The sequence below is a fragment of the Tubulanus polymorphus genome, chromosome 3 (assembly GCF_964204645.1).
Source record: "Tubulanus polymorphus chromosome 3, tnTubPoly1.2, whole genome shotgun sequence".
NCBI lineage: Eukaryota > Metazoa > Nemertea > Palaeonemertea > Tubulaniformes > Tubulanidae > Tubulanus > Tubulanus polymorphus.
The window spans coordinates 8,464,568-8,483,738 of NC_134027.1; the positions used below are offsets into that span (position 1 = coordinate 8,464,568).

Genomic DNA, 19,171 nt, shown 5'->3' on the forward strand with positions numbered 1-19,171 from the left:
TAAAAACTTGTCCGAACTCACAGCACTGATTTGGGCACTTCTAAATTGGTCAGTTCCAGCCTGGAGTAATCAGACTGATTACTCCAAGGTTCCAGGTATGGGCCAAATTAGGATGGACAAATTAAGCGATAGTGTGAATGCACCATGTGTATGATAAAATACACAGTCATAGTTTAGTTTCAATACGTCTCTAAAAATGCTTTAGCAGCATGTTTACATCTTTGATGTCGTTATACTCGGTGTTAATTCAGTAATAACAGGTGCAAATCAAACTCATTAGCCCAACACCTTGCAGCATAGGACAAACGGATAGATACCTTCTCAGCCTTCTGAGAATTCATTTGAGTACTTGACTTTGCCATAAATTTTGAATTTTGAAACATATCATGCACACTTTGATGCTAGAATCTGTGAAAATAGACTTAGACAAATATGTGAACATCTAAATCGAAAATCTATTTTGAAAATGAAAATTTTCACAAAATTAATTTCAATCAAAAGAACAAAGGTATCTATCCCTGCGCTAAGCGTGTATTTAAGTCTTCATTCACATACCGGAATGAGGGGCAGGACCGGGTGGACGGATCCTAAAATATCAAATACAAATCTACATTTTACGCAGGGATTACAGTTGTACGATGATTCATGTATTCATGCATATGAACCACGAGATGAACGTTCTGATAAAATCAACTTCTCCAGACAGATCAGGAAATGCCCTGATTTCATAGTAGGCCTATTCGATCGCGAATTAACCGGTTGATTTATACCGCAGCGTATAGAACAACAGGAACCCACCCTGGCAATCAGCAAAACAACATTCCATTATGAGCTATAGTAAATAAAATTATCACTACTTCTCATTATTACCACTCTCCATAACAATAACTAGACATGTCCATGAATGGAGTAATACGATGAAAAACACATCAGGAAATATTTTTCTTTCTATATTATTGCTAAAAAACTGTTCCGGGTATAGAAAATGCTCAATTTCATTTTAGGTAGCTTTGTTGAGGGAAGGGAAAACATTTTCCTGCTTTCTACGAGGAAGATTAAAAATATTTTCACATATTTTCTGTTTCTTATATTATATATACATATAGCTGAATTGAAGACTTTTTAAAACAATTTTCTACTCACATCTACACTGTTGGCATTGATTAGTGTCGAATATAAGATCTCTACAGCAATCACAGAATGTTGGATTCGTCACGGGCTTCGCGACGAAATAGTGTCCTATACCGAGTTTAGCTGCCTTCGTGCGCATGAAGTCCGTCGACCAGCCGTCGAAGTGAGCGAGTTCGAAATTTTCGTGAACTTCCGACGACGACGACGACCTTTTCTTTGGGTCGGTGCCGTTGACGACGCTGCAACTGTTACGGTTACCGGACCGGCGTCTCTGGCGGTTCGGATTATTGCTCGACGACGACGCCGAGTTGACGTATTGGTCGATGTTCAAAAATGGCAAGCTCAGTTTGCGTTTCAACTTGCCGAAAAATTCCATCGATGTACCGTCGCCCTCGTGTGACGACCCGTTCGAAATTCCTCGGCGAGATTTTGCCATACGTTTCTTTTCGTCCGATGCTAGTTCGTTCTGTATACCGCAACCAGACATAGCAGACATCAGCACATCGCTGTTCTAATAATCTGTGTCATCTTCGGTCCCTTTTATTGCACTCATGGAATGGTGGCCCTGTGAAATATGAAAAGTTCAAATAAACCGATTACTTAAAATCAAACGACTAAATTACTTCACGCCTTAATCATTTCCGTGACATTTCCTTCATTAAACTAAATGCTTCAGTCGGATTATTTCATATCGTAAGGAGGTGCATAGCGAAATCACTCTCACCATAAATGTTCATATTCTAACGCTGTCAATTCCAGCAGGTGATCTGAACTAACTACTATGGGGGGATAAATTATGTAACAGATGGTAAGTCTGTGATAAGCTGGGCGTAAAGTACTGCACTTAAACCAATACACTTGATCTCATTCATGGAACCACCAGCCATGTCTGACAGACGTATAGTTCCATCGACGATATTAATGGAAATTGGATAAAAATGAATTCGAATACAGATGCAGTAGATCATCTTTACCAGTGCCTAGTTCTCCTATTCATTCGAGTGATTAAAAATCTTTCAACGAATGGTTTTAGTAGTTACCCATTTCGTAAACACCTAGGTGAAATAATTGTGCAAATGTTACATTATTTTTACTCATAGACCTAAAACATACATTTAGGCTCAATTCCATAATGTATACAAAAAATAAAAGAATAGGTTTAAATTCTAAGCTTTAAAAAAACACCAAAAGGCGCATGGTGCCTATAATTTGAATGAAATATGTGTAGGCCTAATATAATATCTACAATGATGATGCTAAGATGGAACCTGCCTTATCATAACACAAAAAAACCCAAAAAGAAGCCCCTGTACATTAAAGAACATGTGAACTTGTCGAAAATGAAAAGATAACCAAGAAATGCATTGAAATGTCTAGCCCAAGATCTCACAGAACAGACATAATATGTTTAATTAGGCAATGTACGCCAGAGGGAAAAGTAAACATTTGGTTATTGCTGAAGTGTGATTACGAAAATTCTAAGAAATATCATACTCCAAAATATAGATCAAATCAATAAATGGCGATCAGTGAAATCAAACAAAAGATTCGACACAAATCGATTTTACTGAATAAACGTGAAATTATTCATTAATTGACCAGGAGAAATTGTATACAGTTGTTGACGGGCCTTTTTTGAATACAGTACGGTAAGGTGTATGCATCTCATCAATCAAATACTGGCCGTGGAGGATCATGCAAACCTTAAATATAAATAGCTGCACCTCCACCACACATACAGTGAATGAAAGATAAATTGGAAATTGATGGCACCTAGCACTTAGCGTTAAAAAGAAAGATTCCTGCATCTCCCGGGAGACAGCGCTATACTCTAACGAAAAGTGTCAATGAAATTATGTCGCACTTTTTCTTACTGAATACAGAAAAAAGCACAACCTGAGAATCTTCATCAGGATATATAAAATATATTTTAGTTGGTGCTTATGCAGGTAATGCTTGACACGCTGTAGGCTAACGTTCTATGTTTTCATTGTAAACATTCTTCCGTCCTTTGTTCGGCGAAATAAAACCGCATTCACTCTCTCTCTCACGCTAAACCGAAGCGATTCAAGCTAAAGAAACCACATCATTTTCAGCACCATCATCACTGAATAGAGCCACCAAAAATGTTGTTTTTTTTAGATGACTATGAAATATCATTTGGCAGGATACCAACTAACTATTAAGGCAAGCGCTGCATAAAGCATTAGTCTGCCTCAATCATTAGTATTTCTCCGATGTTATTATGCGTTTGTTTGTAAATAACATAGCACCAATAAATTGATGATTACTTCTGCTGATCGATAACCTCTTAACACAGCCAGCCGCTACTTACCGTTGATATGTAATACCCAAATTTACTAACACATCATTCCCATTACAAAATTGTCTGCATTTCACTGCCTAATTGCATACGCAGAAATGCCTAACCTCCGATCCCTTTAAATGGAAATGACAATTGTATTGAAGATTGAAATAATATTACACATCGAATATGAAAAGTCAGATCCACAGCAAGATAAACTTATGCTCAAGGAAAGATGGAAAAACCAATCATGTTATGCCAAACCATCAAGGCATATCATCTCTGTAACTACGGTCAGCTAATTGTTTTAAAGAAAAACCTTTTACCTCAGTAAGTATCTGCCAATATATCTACCATTGGGTAACATAGAAATCAGACCATGCGTGAGCTGCAAAGAATTACGGTTTCAGGGGGATCTAGACATAGGTTTCTTACTAAAAAAGAGTAATCAATAATGAATGACTGAAAGGCTAATGACAAGTTGATGAGTTTATAGATGATCTGTCTTCGCAAACCCAGCGGGTATAGACAGTAAGCCTACTTGGTACGTAATATAAGGCATTGCAATTTATTAACCCATTCATTCTATACCAGCAACACAGCCCAACTATGACACCATCTCATTCGTTTCCCAACTTCAGGCCCATACGCAGCCTCTATCTTTGGTGGGTGTGAAATCTAGATAACGCGGAACAAACTTATTTCACGGCATAGCCAGCAACAGCGAGCGCCATAGATGCTAAGCCCCCTGAAGGTCCGCCCCAAAGAAAATTTGAAGCGTTTTAGATACATTTCCGGCTAATCTTAGAGAATATTTTTTTAAAAGTCACTGAAACACTATTAAACGTGATCTAAAATTTCCTTTGACAAAAATGCGGATCTCATGATCTTGCTGGAAAGTGCGTTTGCACCCAAAGCCCTGGGTGTGGGCCTGAATTAAGGGGGTAGGGGGGTTACTGGTTAGGTGCCAAACATTAGCCTATCAAATATGAGCCATTGGAAGAAAGTGGTAATCATAAACCCCTCAAAATTATACCGGTTAGTCGGCCAGGTAGAAAAGTTAACGATCAAATGTAACAATGTAGATAAAAGAAAGGCTTACGTTATCATCACAGTCAGTAAGTCTAAGGAGGCTTATCATTATTACACCATACGGTAGGCCTAAGGCCCTGGAGACATGAAAACTATTTTTCAATCAATAGCAAGGACCAAGTCCAAAAAAGGCCTCACATGATTTTTATTAAACACTGAATGTAAGAAGCCTACAATGGATTGGAGATTTCAAAAACAATTTGAATTATCAAAGTGTGATCATGTTGTTGAAATGAATTGAATTAGTTGAAGAATTGAAATTGAATTGGGTGGTTAATCTATTTGAGTATTGACTATTTCATTGATTTCAAAACTAACATAACAACGTACATAGCCCAAAAATAGCCCCTAAATCAAGCGCCCCGATTTCTTCTAATAAAATTTGTTAGTAATGAACAATGTCATTGTGAATAAAACTGAAAGTCTCTGGGAAATATGACTTATCAAAAAAAAATTTACCTCAAAACGATACGATGCATTTAAGCCGGAAGTGTTGAACTGTCCACTATAGATGGCTCTCCCCATTTCATGTAAACAAATTCCACGTGCTTTTTGTTTACATTTATTTACGCTTCATTGATTACTGTTTGCCGAACTGTCCACGCCACAGCCAGCTAGGTTCGGTCTTCGAATTCATGATTAGGCTGAAGTAAAGATCTTAACGTTGAATGCTTTGTTGTATTTTGCATAGAGGAACCCACGGCTGGCAACAACAAATGTCAACAGCTGTTTTTTTACTTGGCTTGGATGGTCTTGTATAGTTGAATCACAGATTTCTGAGTAGTTTCAATTCTTCCCTTGATGCGGTCATGTCCTTAAACATTATTGTTTACTTCAAACACGTTGAAATCAGATTATATTTGTTGATTCGGAATTTAAATTTATTCATTGTAGAGGGCAGCACGAGCCGGTCATCCGACACAATATCACCGGCCGGCGTCAATCACTCGTAAAAAATGGCTGCATCTTCGATTTTCAATTCTGAGGTTCTCTCCAAAGTTCGTACCCCTTCGGTAGCCGATAAAGTGTTCAAAGATGAATGTGTCTATTCGTTCGACAGCCCAGATTGTGAAACGGGACTTTACGTGTGTATGAATACATTCTTGGGCCTGGGCAAAGATTTCGTCGAAGAACATTTCAACAAGACTCGAAGTCCGGTGTATTTGCATCTGAAGCGCATCAGACGCGAGATTCCGGCTTCAGATGACGACGACGAGCCGATGAAAAAGAAACCGACTAAGTTAGCCATTGGCGTCGAAGGCGGTTTCGCTCTGGACGAGAAGAAATACGAATACGAGGAACGCCATTCGATCATCGTGTTGCCGCGTTGGGTCGATGTTCCGCTCGACTCACCTGATATTCCCGAATTGGTGCAGATATCGGCGGCGACGATAATCGCGATCGATCCGAAAGCCGAAGAAGCGGCGCTGCTTCAAGGAACGTGGGAAGGAGATAAACGCGTCGTTTCGAAACACGCCGAAAATCTCGTCCAGCTCGATAACGGAATCAAAATACCACCGAAAGGCTGGAAGTGTTCGATGTGCGATAAGACCGATAATTTGTGGTTGAATTTGACGGACGGCACGATTCTCTGCGGACGCAAGTTCTGGGATGGCTCCGGCGGTAATAACCACGCCGTCGATCATTTTAAGAGTACCGGTTACCCGCTGGCGGTGAAACTTGGAACGATTACATCCGACGCGGCGGACGTTTTCTCGTACGACGAAGACGACATGGTCGAAGATCCGCATCTGGCGAAACACCTCGCTCATTTCGGCATTAATATCGCGCAGTTGGAAAAAACGGAGAAAACGATGATCGAACTGGAAATCGATTTGAATCAGAAAATCGGCGAATGGGACGTTATTCAAGAGGCGGGAAGCGAACTGCAGCCGTTATACGGACCGGGGTTGACTGGGATGCATAACCTCGGTAACAGTTGCTATATGAACTCGGTAATGCAAGTTCTGTTCACGTTGCCCGACTTTCAGAAAAGATATGCGGTTCCGTTGTCGCAGTTGATAGCTTACGCGCCGCAAGACCCGTCGAACGATTTTGGCGTGCAGATGTCGAAATTAGGTCGCGGGCTGTCATCGGGTAAATATTCGAAACCCCCCGTTGAGGTGAAACAGGGCGAACCGGTGCCTCCCGACCAGGGTATACGCCCGAAGATGTTCAAAAGCTTAGTCGGTCGCGGCCACGCAGAGTTTTCGACCAAACGACAACAAGACGTCCAGGAATATCTCCTGCATTTGATCAATCTCATCGAACGCAATTCGCGTGGTTCGTCGAATCCGTGCGATTGTTTTCGTTACCAAGTCGAGGAAAAAATCCAGTGCATGCAGTCGAAAAAAGTGAAGTACACGCACCGCGATGACTTCCTGCTTGCTTTACCGATTCCGCTAGAAACGGCCGTAAACAAAGATGAAGTGATGGCGTACGAGACGAAGAAAGCCGAACTCGAAGCTAACGGACAGAAAATAGACGCTAAAGAACTCGTACGTCCGCGCGTATCCTTATTGTCATGCATCGAAGCGTTTTCGGCGGCCGAGCTGGTCGACGATTTCTTCAGTACTGCGATCAACGCCAAGTCTACGGCGCAGAAAATGACGCGATTGGCCACTTTTCCCGATTACCTGTTCGTGCAACTGAAAAAATTCACGATCGGCGACGATTGGGTACCAAAGAAACTCGACGTGTCCATCGACGTACCCGGCGAGATCGATTTGACGCGCTTGCGCGGAAAAGGTCTCGAACAGGGTGAAGAACTTCTACCGGAAACGACCGACCCTACCGTGCAACAGCTCGTCGATATGGGTTTCGCATTGGAAGGCTGCAAACGTGCCGTGTTTCACACGCAGAATAGAGGCGTCGAGGCCGCGATGGAATGGGTCATCGAACACATGGGCGATCCCGATTTTGCGACTCCGTTCTCGAGCGGGCAGAAGACGACGAGGAATAATTTCACGCCGAATGAGGAAGCGGTGACTATGATCATGGGGATGGGTTTCCTGCGAGATCAAGCGATCAAAGCGCTGAAAGAAACCGACAACAATTTGGAACGAGCGGCTAACTGGATATTCAGTCACGCTCAGGAGTTAGACCAAGCGATGGAAACCGAGGCGGAAAATGAAGCTTACCGAGATGGGAGCGGAAAATACAAGTTGGTTGCGTTTATAAGTCACATGGGAACGTCGACGATGGTCGGACATTACTTGTGTCATATATTAAAAGACGATCGATGGGTTATATTCAACGATGAAAAAGTAGCATTGTCCGCTAATCCACCACGCGATTTGGGTTATATCTACTTGTTCCGGAGGATTTAATTTATTGTGTCGAATCAAACTGTTCACACTTCAGGCACTGGTTCTACAGTCAATAGATAATTCAGTCATTTTGGTCGTATTACCAATGTGTCAAATCAATAACAGTCTTTGAGATGCAGCGTTTTTGGACTTCGAAGTCTTGACTGTGTACCCGGGCTCTGTCGGATGAACTCCATGGCTATAAACATTGGGTTGAAGTATGCTTTAATTCCTGTCAATTATTGTATGTAAACTATAAACCACTCTAAGCAAACTGACCAGCGGTTGACTTAACTAGTTCTTGCATCTGATGAAAAATACTAGTATTTATTTGTGTTAACTAGAACTGAATTTTGATTACCGTAAAAACTTTCTGATGTTTATCTGAGTCGCATGAAAATGATTTCTGTGCAAAATTTAGAAGAAAAATGTACATGTAAGTAAATGTGTGGGAAATTAACATTTCTTAGAATTCATATTTAAGTATTTTCCTTCAGACACGGTTTATTCTAAAATTGTATAAAAAAAACTGTGTTGTGCACAAAACAAGCTTAATTCTAAATTACATGTACCAGTAAATTTCAAACATTTTTATATTGTTCCTAGTTTCAAAAAAATAAAACGATGGTGTCCACATACGATTGTTTAATCGAAGTTGCATCGATCTATTGAGGAATCTTTATGGCAATCAGCTGGTGACAGGAAGTGAAAGGTGTCTGATTTGATATCCGGTGTATTAAAGTTGATGATGACTAATGGAAAGGATATTGCAGTGCACTGCTCGTAACTTGAATCCTTTCAAGTAGAATTATTGAACACAATAGAATAGAAATTCAACTTCCATTGTCTTACTTCATCTACTGTACTGCCTGCAACATGTAGAGGATTTGGATCAGTTTAATCAGGATTTTGATCTGATCGGGCCCAGTTTCACAAAAAAGTTAAACTCTTAAATCGATTTAATTTCTTCACTAATTCTCTTAAATCGATTTAGGCCTTAATCCTTTTTGTGAAACTGGGTTATCTACAGCCCATCTATACATTAATTAATGTCTTTATACTGGATTTCTCAAAACTCTTGGCCCAAAATCATCTGTATTAAGCAGGTTCTACTGTACTGTATATGAGTAAGCCCAAGAATCCTCAATAATGCCTTGAATACATTCAAAATATGTTTAGTTTATTCTCAACAAGGGACAAAAAATCACCCAGACTATATACATGAAACCTATATTGCACTATTGAAACAACTGATATTCACAGTTTAAACTCCGTCAAATCATTATCATCTTCACTTTCAAGTTCAACAGCCTGTTCTTCATCAAACACACTAGCATTGATTCGAAATTGACGCTTAGTTCTTTTGGAAACTAATTCACAATTACTTGATTGAGATAAACTCATCGCACCGCTACTGTCTGAATGCGGCTGTGATCGTATAATTGAGTTTAGTATCAAGGAGTCATTCGACTGACTTAATTCGGTGTGACCATTTTCCTCAACTGCCTTACTCTCAGTTGAAGGTTCTGTTGCGGGTAGAAGGATCTCGTTGTTGGCTAATTCAGAAAGTGGGTCTGGTTTTCTTTTCTTGCAATGGTGGCTTTCATGTTGAGATTCTTTATTTCTTTCCTTCCTTTCATTCACCGTAGTTCTGTACCTACAGGTTAACGTTTTTGAATTCTGAATACCGCCTGGACTCTCTGAAAGTAGGCCAAAAATCTGATAGACTAAGAAATATTTGAACCGAGAAAATTAACGAATTACTTACTATGATACTTACTTTGGCAGTGCTGAATCACTCTTCCCCATAATGCGTTAGTCTTCAAGTTTTTCATATTGCCAATAATCAGCAGATGGTGCTTAGCACGCGTCAGCGCAACATTTGTTCGTCTATACAGAAGAAAAGTTTAAGAATCTGCTTATGTTCGTTTACCAACCCTAGTATTAACCTTGGACCTCATATATGGTCTAAATGTATAGCTTACTTGTCTGAGTCAATAAATCCTACTGCATGAGATCGAACACAGGATAAGATTATTATATCTCTCTCACCACCTTGGAATGCATCAACAGTAGATACTTGAATCGACCGCAAATCACCACTGAAATACAGAGAAATCACCATTTGAGTGGGGGGATAGAAAAACCCAAAAGAGGGCAGTTCTATTGGATATAACAATAATATACGCAACAAGGGCACGTTTCCATCCCCTGCTCCCGCAATGTAGGGTCCTGGGCTTGTAACATTTTCAGAATGCTCAATTCCTTGAACTGACCTATCTGATAGTAGTTGCTGTTGTATTTTGAACATCTGAGCTTTGTACAACGTAATTACTCCGATTCTGTTCGGTTCAATTCCATTCATTGATAGATACTGTATGAAAAATACGACGAAATCAATCTCCGCGTCGTTGTAAAAACTGCCGTCTCTGTCGCACATCTCGTGTCCATCATGCACGTTATAGAAACACAATACAGGCAGATCAACCTTGAAAAGATGAAGAGAGGAGTTTTAAAAGTTTCGTCTGTAACAGTTACATAAGAAAATTAGGCTAGATAAACTGATACCTTTTCTTATTTCTGCTGAGCTTAAGAGTAGACCTGGCCGGCCGCCTATCTACCCTGTATGTTAGTTACTTTTTTAAAAATCATGATCAAGCTAACCATTAACTGATTGCATTATCGCAGTTTACAAAATGACCCGGCCAATTAGGAGAAACAAGGCATCATTCTATTTTAGCCTTACTCTATTTCTCATTACTAGAGAATTGACTCACCAATAATGGAAGACGATCTGATGTCTGGATGCCATCCTTGAGCTGATGTTGATAGAATAAATCATTGGCGACAGCGCTGATAATAGGATGACATCTGTACTGAGTCCTCAACAATACTGAATTATACCCCTGAAAAAGAGAGCGAAAAGATAGTACAAGTTTCTAAATCAATCCAGAGGAAAAAATCGTAATAGCCAATGTTTTACCGCACCATTTTTAAAGTTCGATCAAAAAGTGTCTGCTCGAGGCCCTCTTCATGCGCCGCCTCTGACCCTTGTAAGGTTGGACCTAATTGCTGAAAATTATAAAACCAATGGATGCATGAAGAAGTAGGAGAATCAAAACTTCTGGAAAAGATACCCTCCCCAAAAGATATTTGCCAGGAAACAAACCTTTGGATCTCCAACTAGAACGATTTTGTGACATGAAAATCTGGCGATTGGTAGAAGGGAAGCAGGTTCAGTAATTTGACTGCATTCATCAAGTAATACGACCTTTAAATAATGGACAACAGTTTGAATCAATTGGTAGCAAATATAGATAGAATTAAATAAATTTTTGTATATTGTACTCACAGGAAATTCCATATTGTTAAGACAAGAAAATGGACACGCAGCACAAGTGGCTCCAACGACACGCACACTGTGAAGCAACTGAAATAAAACATTAAAATGTACTGGGAATCTGAGGGACTAACAACTTCCCCCTGGAGATATATGAATCCTGAAAATTGCTTTATCTAGTGAAGTAATTGCTGATAACACAAATATCTAACCTTTTTGTTTTCACCTCGCTTGTGTCTTTCAATAGATTTCCTCACAGACCTATGGTGCACAATAATTCCAAAGATGTCTGAATATACATACATTAAATAGCAAATTATTTGCAATTTGTGGAGAAACTTACACTCTGTCACTGGGTGTCAGTGAACCTTTCAACATTTCCTGTAAATCTTTCAATTCTTGATTGTCAGTTCCAGTAGCGTGCACACTGTCAAGAAACATAGGCACATACAATACAAACAGATTTCAAAAAACAGTTTTGCAATGTATCATTCTTTAGCGTTTGAACTGTTTTATTCGTTTTGCTGAGTACCACTGTGACAAGTCACAACAGTTTCTCTTTTTGTCTCACCTGTATGGTAGAATCGACTTAGCAATTTTTCGGACACTTCCCACTCTGACAAAGGCTTCAAAATCCAAAGCAAGCAGACTGCAAGGGAATTATGGTATTCAGTTTAAGTGTGGAGTAGGCTACAGCATTCATTATAAGCTCCAAGGATTATAGAAATTTACCCTGTTAGAATTCGATCAACTGCAACATTAGTGGTTGATGAGACAAGCACTTTCCATTTGAAGGGAACTCCAGGAGTGTGAACATCACTGAGTTCAAATATACGAACCATGTAGACAATCATCACAGCTAATAGATAACTCTTGCCAGCACCAAATACTCCTGAATCAAATATTCAAATACAATTCAGGTATTTTCTAAATGTTTGCAGGCAACTTTGAATCTGTTATTTTCTCAAACTTACCATGAATATGTAGGATAGAATCGCATTTGTCCTGTTGGGTATTGAATAAATTTCCTGAGCGTCTCAATGCCTCAGCCTGATCTTCATTCAAATGATATCTACTTATGAATAACTCTGTCTCTTCCTCCTAAAAAATGGCAAGATATCACATTCGAATTCAAGAAAATCTAATTTAAATGGGGGAAAATACATGCTTGAGATCGTTGAATAGATGCTGACAGACGTACCAAAAGATGGGGCGGAATATAGACCTTCTGTTGCTGAATCGCATCTTCAATCGAAGGTGCTTTGAAAAGTGAATGTGTTGATGTTAATTCCACACTTTCATTTCTGAAATATGAAGAATACATATGTACGATTGTACATACGGTACGATCTTTTCTTATAAAGAATTTGTATTACAAGCATAACTGCTACCATACTGTTTAACTTCACCTGTTGATCAAGTGACGAATGATTGGTGGTTTGTTTGTTTGGACATGATCTTCGATATTGGCAATGCACGTAAGCTCGGAAGTAGCATTGCGGGCTAAAATCGCGTGACAATCGGCTACAAGCACAATTTCATTAAATTCAAAATCAAACCTCTCCAGAATACACATTTGTATGGAATATTTCACTTCAGCAGGAATCCTACACAAGCTCTGAAGCCATTTACAGATCCAATTTTTGATTGTAGCTCTCATTTGACAATAGCGTTATCTATGAAAACCCTCTTCTCAGAGTAACTAGGGATCCAGGGACACCCTGCCCACTTGGGAAGTGGTTTCAAATGCTCAACAATCTAACAATTTCAATATTCAACGCCCTCTGGTGACCATATACAAAAACCAATGACCTTGAAACTCAATACAATCATAAAACATGTCAGCAGCTACGATTTTTTAATTGATTGTGATAACAAAAAATGCCTCGTTACTAATTTAATATGGAAATACTAAGTTAATCTACTATTCAACGCCCCCTGGTGACCATATTCAAAACCCAATAACCTTGTAACTCACCATATTCATAGAACATGTCATGAACTACAACTTTGCAATTGATCATGGTAACAAAATATGCCTAGGTACCAATATAATAAGGAAATACCAGGTTATTCTACTATTCAACGCCCCCTGGTGACCATATAGAATAACTAATTTCCTTAAAACTCACCACAATCATAGATGATGTCATGAGCTACAACTTTGCAATTGATTGCGGTAACAAAATATGTATTGGTACAAATATAATATAGAAATACTAAGATATTGTATTATTCAACGCCCCCTGGTGGCCATATACAAAAAACAATGAACTTGAAACTCACCCCAATCATAGAACACGTTATACGCTACAACTTTCTAATTCATTGTTGTAACAAAATATGCTTAGGTAACAATATAATGTCGAAAAACTTTTTCCCACCTACGAATGAGTACTAATGACACCAAGATGGCCGCCAATTGCGTCATAATTGGCGGATCAAAAATACCTATCTCAGGTATAAAACATCCCTTTACAAAGAATACCCATCACAAATTGCAATGAGAAATGGCAAACAAGTAGGAAGCTACAGGACCTAGAATTCTGGCCAAAATTGACATTTTTGGGCACTAAAAAGGTCATAGGACAGCCATCTTGAGTCAGATGGACCCAATTTTTCTTATGCTGATGGGCCCTTGGTAGATTCAAATATATTCGAAAGATCAAGGTAATTGATCATATCGTCTTCAAAATTTCCCTCGTAAACTTCGAAAATGTGTAAAAAGTGCTGATTTTGGCGAACAACAATGGCTGCCAGTCGGCCATCTTGATTCTGATAGGGCCAGTTTTTGGGCTGAAGATGTGTCTAGGGTAGATACATGTATAAACCAAATATCAAGACATTACCTTGAAGTGTCTTCAAAACTTCCCAAAATAACTGGATTCCGTCTACGGACGGACGAACGCTACGACGAACGGACGGACGGATGACAAGTGAACGCAATAGCCCGCTGGGACTAAAGTCCCAAGTGGGCTTAAAATGTACTTACATTCGCCTGGCCAGTTTGATGGAGAAAACCCTGATATCGGTTCAATCTCTACTTCATTACTATTACTAGGACCATAAAAGACGCTCTTTGCCAGAAATGTAAGACCCATTTCGAAATTCAGATTCTGAGCCACGATCCACAAATCATCTGAAATACCGATCAAAATTAAAGAACTTGTGCTGCGATGTAGGATATGAAATATAACATGTACATGTATAACCTTTTGAATAGCATTTTGAAGAATCTTTCCTCGAGAGTTTGATGTAGAGTCTGTTCTTGCCACTCATTTGTTCCATATTCTGTGACTTCTTCGCCCAAGGCTAAAAGAGAAAAGAAAATTCAAAGTACGAGTTAGATGAGATGCGATCATTGATTCAAAAGAAATAATGCGAATAAAATTACCGGGCAATTTTTCTGTTTAAAGAAATTTGCAGCTTTTTTCAGGAACCGACATTCCGGATAGAATACGATGCCATGACCTCGCAGATATGTGGTTAAACTGTTTCCATCGGTTATCTCTAATCTAGACTGGTTCTTACCGCTAGTAGAGGATGACGATTTAATTGACACCTGATCCGTCCACTTGAAAAACTAATTGAAAATAAACAGAGTTGCTAATACACATGGCGGGGTATGATGGCTTGATGGAAATGTGACGGTATCAGTATTACCAAATAAATCTTTTTACAAAGTATCCAGTATTTAAATCAATAAAATCTACCTTACCTTGCATTGATCGTTTCTCTGTCCACTGCATGCATAAAAGAATCTGCCCTTGAAACAAAAAGAATTTACTTTTGGAAAAGTTGGCAAGAATTTAACGTGTGCAATTGAAATTTTACCTTATTTGACCCATCTTTCTTGACTTGAACGAGTTTTGACGGTAATTTGTGATCACACAATGGGTTTGAACTTTCATCACTACGCTGTCCCGGTCGTATAGTAGAACTACCTAAAACAGACAGACTAGTTAAATTACCTCATAGTGAATACAGTCTAGCAACAAAGTGTAATTGATAATTCGTTTATGTACCTGAACAACCAATATACTTTGTGACATCAACTTTCATTAAAGCAGAATGATAACTCTTTGCCAGGTCAAACAGTACGATGTTAAGATGTTCTATTCGAGACAAAAAAACAAAGGCGATCAGAAATCAAACATCAAACACAAAACATTCCCCCGAACACTCTTCGAGCAAATACCGATACTTACCTTTGAGAGCAGCAATGAACACTTGTTTATATGCAGCTACAGATGTGTACGTTACTGGTATAGATATGCGACGTATCAGCGGTTCGATTTGAGCTTCAACTTCTGTTCTGGACGGAAATACTAAATCGTTACACGAATTCCTCTGAAATCAATACGTCAAATCAAATGTCAGCTAGTCCAGGAACAATTTTTAATGTTGAGCCATGATAAAAATTAAATCTCAAACTGACCTTCGATTCATTGAGATATGACATATTAGTAGCCTGATGGAATGGTACTTTGAAACTTTGTTTTAATTTAGCCTGTGCCGGGTTACATTCACGTTCACACTTATCATATTTTCTCCATTTCGATAAATCTCTATCTGAATTACCATCGTCATCGAAATCGAGCCCACTTGATAAAGACCATTGACTGCTCGTAGACCTAGCACCTAAGTTCTCTTTATCAACGTAGTTTGTTGATCCACAAGGGTATTGATTGTTAGCAAACACTGACTGATTAGCATCAATGCAAGTTGAAACTTGATCATAACGATTAGGACTGGATGATGATGACGATGCATATACACTTGTTTTGTGATCGCTGGAGCAATAGCTTTGTAATTGGTCATCATCTTGTTTAGCAGTCATCTGGGAAGGCTTAAAATCTGGAAAAGAGCAAACTTGACCGGTTTGAAACAAGCTTGTTTATACAATGATAATTAATTGTAAGATGCAAAACGAATGGAGAGAACTGATTTTTTTCAAATGGACAAAACTTACCTCTCATTTTTACATCGCATGAATACAATTCAGGTACACGATGAACTGAATCGATAACATCACCGACAAAATCAGGAGATCCAACTTTATTCGGTACTTGCTGTAAGGGCGAAAGCTGGAAAAAGAACACTTCAATTAGTCAGTTAAAATTGAGTAGTCGTTAAAGAACCACTTATCCAAGAGAATTGATACCTCCTCTGAATCATCATGAAGAAATGAAGGCTTGAAACGAAATTCATTGCTATTCACTTGTGTTGATTGAATCTGACTGAAACCGCTCGTATTCGACAAATCGTCCATAGAGATAATTTTTCCATCAGATTCATTCACCCAGTATATACTATCTGAAACAAATGGGCATCAGATATTGAGAGCAACTCCGCTTGATCCTGATCTGTCAGTTTGGATCAGTGGCATTCATCCATCTTCACACGTATCACAGTAAAAGCAGGATATTTGAATAATTTTGGTAAACTTTGATCCAGATTAAATGCATTTGCCTGTACATGTTCAAGTATCCTTACTTTCTTCATTGCGAAATCTTTTAGCTGGCTTCTTTACAACGTCACTCGATACAGAACCTTTGAATTTGTAATCATCCAATGACTCAACTGCCTGTAACATAGCATCGACACTGATTAATTTTCATTCAAACCGTGATCCAAGTTCAGACAGGAAAATTTGATCATCTGAGAGATGGATCTAACGTTTACATAACTTACCATTTGAATGGGATCCTTGTTAAGGTCTTGCTGCCATGGTTTGCATTCTTCATCATAAACAACATTATTTGATTGCCCTGTGGGTTCTTGAAATGTCAGAGAGTCAACAGACATTTCAGGGTAGAGAATATCAGGGCTGGGTTCTTGAGAATCAATGAATTTTGGGCCTGGATGGTCGATCATGTGTTTGAAATCTTGTCTTTGCATAGAAACATCGAGGAATGAAAGGACCGATGTGTCCTCGACCTTCTTCCTTGTCACAGTTCTCAGGGGCACGTCGCGTGCCTCAGCACATGGAAGTGGATGGTCATGACAAATTCTCACGGCGCTGCTTTGAGACGATAAGGGGTTTTCAGAATCTAGCAGAGTGTCAATAGATGCCATCGTATCTTGAGTACATATTTCCGATGATGAAGCATTTGAATTTGGCAGCGAATTGGTCCGCTCCATTGTATCAACAGAATCAGCGGAGCCATAGACAGTCCTGCCTGGCGAATTCAGTGTTTTGTCATCAGAAATAGCGGTCCCTGCAGATGTTTCTGTAATTGTTTCTGTAATTTCGTCCTTAACACTTATTTCACAACCAACATCCTTATCATCAGACGTCTTTACCAATGACTCCAATGCTTCACTCCCACTGTCGCTATCACTAAAAAAATCGATGTCAAAACACGGTTCTGTATCCATCTTTCCAACAGAATTTAGTTTTGGTGGTGCTTGTGTAATCGACACTGGGGTATCCGTATGCTTCTGATAAACAGGCTCTTCAGTCTTCGCATCATTTATAACAAGATTTTCAGTACTATTCAAGACTAAAGGGGCTTCAATACTTGCCTCCTTTTTACTTTTGATGATTAATGCCAGAATATCTTCAGTATTGCGTTTAGAAGATATTGTTTTTTCATTCGAATCGAAGCTTTTTCTAACAACAACGGAAACTTGATCGACTGATTTACTGACTCCAGCCCATAACGATGAAGTCTCTACACTTATATCATTGCGTAAAGCCGATTCGCTTACTTCATTCAACTTGCTGTTGATAGGCGGTTCAATTGCCGGTTTCTGAGGAGCTTTTTTCGAGTACGATGAGAATAGATTGCTCGAGAAAAGCGATGTCGTCGCAACTGATGAAGGTAAATTTTCGTCTGCTGTTTCTTGTGTTTCCTCTGTTATACATTTCTTGACGATTCTAGGAGCTATGAAACCCTGTAAATGTTAATGATACATCAAATCCTATACAGTTATACTCAATCCAAACCTAAAGTAGCATATGCTATTCGCAAATGATTTTGTATAATACAGTTGAACCTGGCTAATACGATTCTATTTAAGACAAAAGCTGCCTATTACGATGATTTCCAGCATGTCCCAGCTAAAATATCTATATCGAACAAGAATTGGGTAATACAAAACCTGTTAAATACAACAGTTTCACTTTTCCCACAAGATTTGTATTGATGTTCCACTGTGGTATATGAAAAAACTGAATAGAGCCTATAGTTGTTTTACATAGAGGGTACTTGCCTTTCGTTTTCTAGACAGGCCTGGTTTAGGAGCGCTAGTAGGGCAAAATGTTGAGTTTTTGGGAATTGCTGGTTCTGGTTTTGAAACAACCCTTAGTGTTGGTTCTACTGTTGGTGTTTTCAAGGATTTTACGGCAACTTCCTTTCTCAATTCTTCAACTTGAATCAAATATTTGTCAGTCTCTAAGTCACTTCCAACCTGTACCTACAGTGAAAACATTTCTAGATAAGGCTATATTGATACGTTAAACTGATTATTTTCACTTTATTTGTGATCTCCATTTGATCAGATAAAAGGGTGACAAGCCCACAAGACATAGGCCTAACCTTGAAGTAAACAGACTGATTACTCCAAGACATAGGCTAACTGACACCAAATAAAGACACACAATCATTTAAATTCTTACCTTTTGTGATAGTTTGAGATGTACAGAATCCAATTTTGTCCCATTAATTTCATAAAGCACAACCTATGTTAAACATATATTCAAAAGACAATAAAATTCTGTATTATCTATCGTCAGGGCAAATCGATTTTCGGTAAATAAACAATAACCAGACCTTCGTTCCTGAAGAATCGACTTTCACAATTCCATCTTGCCAAACTTTAGATTTTTTCAGCTTCTGATGGGTGTACAAAACCTGCAATTCGTGAAATAAAAATCGAACTTGTTTCTGTACATAATAGAAATCTAATTGAATGCTCTACCTCTGACGACAAGGAGAGGTTCCCCTATTCTAGAAATAATGACATATTTCTTGCTAAGATCTTACATTA

At 38.9% G+C, this 19,171-nt stretch overlaps 3 protein-coding genes across 3 annotated transcripts; 1 reads left to right on the forward strand and 2 right to left on the reverse strand.

Annotated features, from left to right (window-relative positions):
- Window positions 1–5,120: 5,120 nt before the first annotated feature.
- Window positions 5,121–8,464, forward strand: LOC141902464 (ubiquitin carboxyl-terminal hydrolase 5-like). The gene is made up of 2 exons (XM_074790198.1): window positions 5,121–5,177; window positions 5,423–8,464. Exon 2 carries the CDS (start codon window positions 5,485–5,487, stop codon window positions 7,855–7,857), a length of 2,373 nt encoding a protein of 790 aa, XP_074646299.1. The 5' UTR covers window positions 5,121–5,177; window positions 5,423–5,484; the 3' UTR covers window positions 7,858–8,464.
- Window positions 8,465–9,040: 576 nt separating this feature from the next.
- LOC141902330 (5'-3' DNA helicase ZGRF1-like) lies at window positions 9,041–15,658 on the reverse strand. Its single transcript, XM_074790000.1, has 23 exons — window positions 15,615–15,658; window positions 15,385–15,526; window positions 15,208–15,291; window positions 15,011–15,120; window positions 14,895–14,942; window positions 14,571–14,759; window positions 14,389–14,488; window positions 14,169–14,315; window positions 12,586–12,700; window positions 12,378–12,480; window positions 12,151–12,277; window positions 11,909–12,068; window positions 11,748–11,825; window positions 11,520–11,603; window positions 11,389–11,437; window positions 11,189–11,266; window positions 11,006–11,107; window positions 10,825–10,908; window positions 10,614–10,742; window positions 10,113–10,324; window positions 9,822–9,938; window positions 9,617–9,726; window positions 9,041–9,536 (listed from the first exon to the last, which is right to left on the reverse strand). Exons 1-23 carry the CDS (start codon window positions 15,636–15,638, stop codon window positions 9,094–9,096), a joined length of 2,835 nt encoding a protein of 944 aa, XP_074646101.1. The 5' UTR covers window positions 15,639–15,658; the 3' UTR covers window positions 9,041–9,093.
- On the reverse strand, window positions 15,640–16,392 carry LOC141901304 (uncharacterized). Its single transcript, XM_074788459.1, has 4 exons — window positions 16,341–16,392; window positions 16,149–16,263; window positions 15,701–16,033; window positions 15,640–15,647 (listed from the first exon to the last, which is right to left on the reverse strand). Exons 2-4 carry the CDS (start codon window positions 16,153–16,155, stop codon window positions 15,640–15,642), a joined length of 348 nt encoding a protein of 115 aa, XP_074644560.1. The 5' UTR covers window positions 16,156–16,263; window positions 16,341–16,392.
- Between the last annotated feature and the right edge of the window lie 2,779 nt (window positions 16,393–19,171).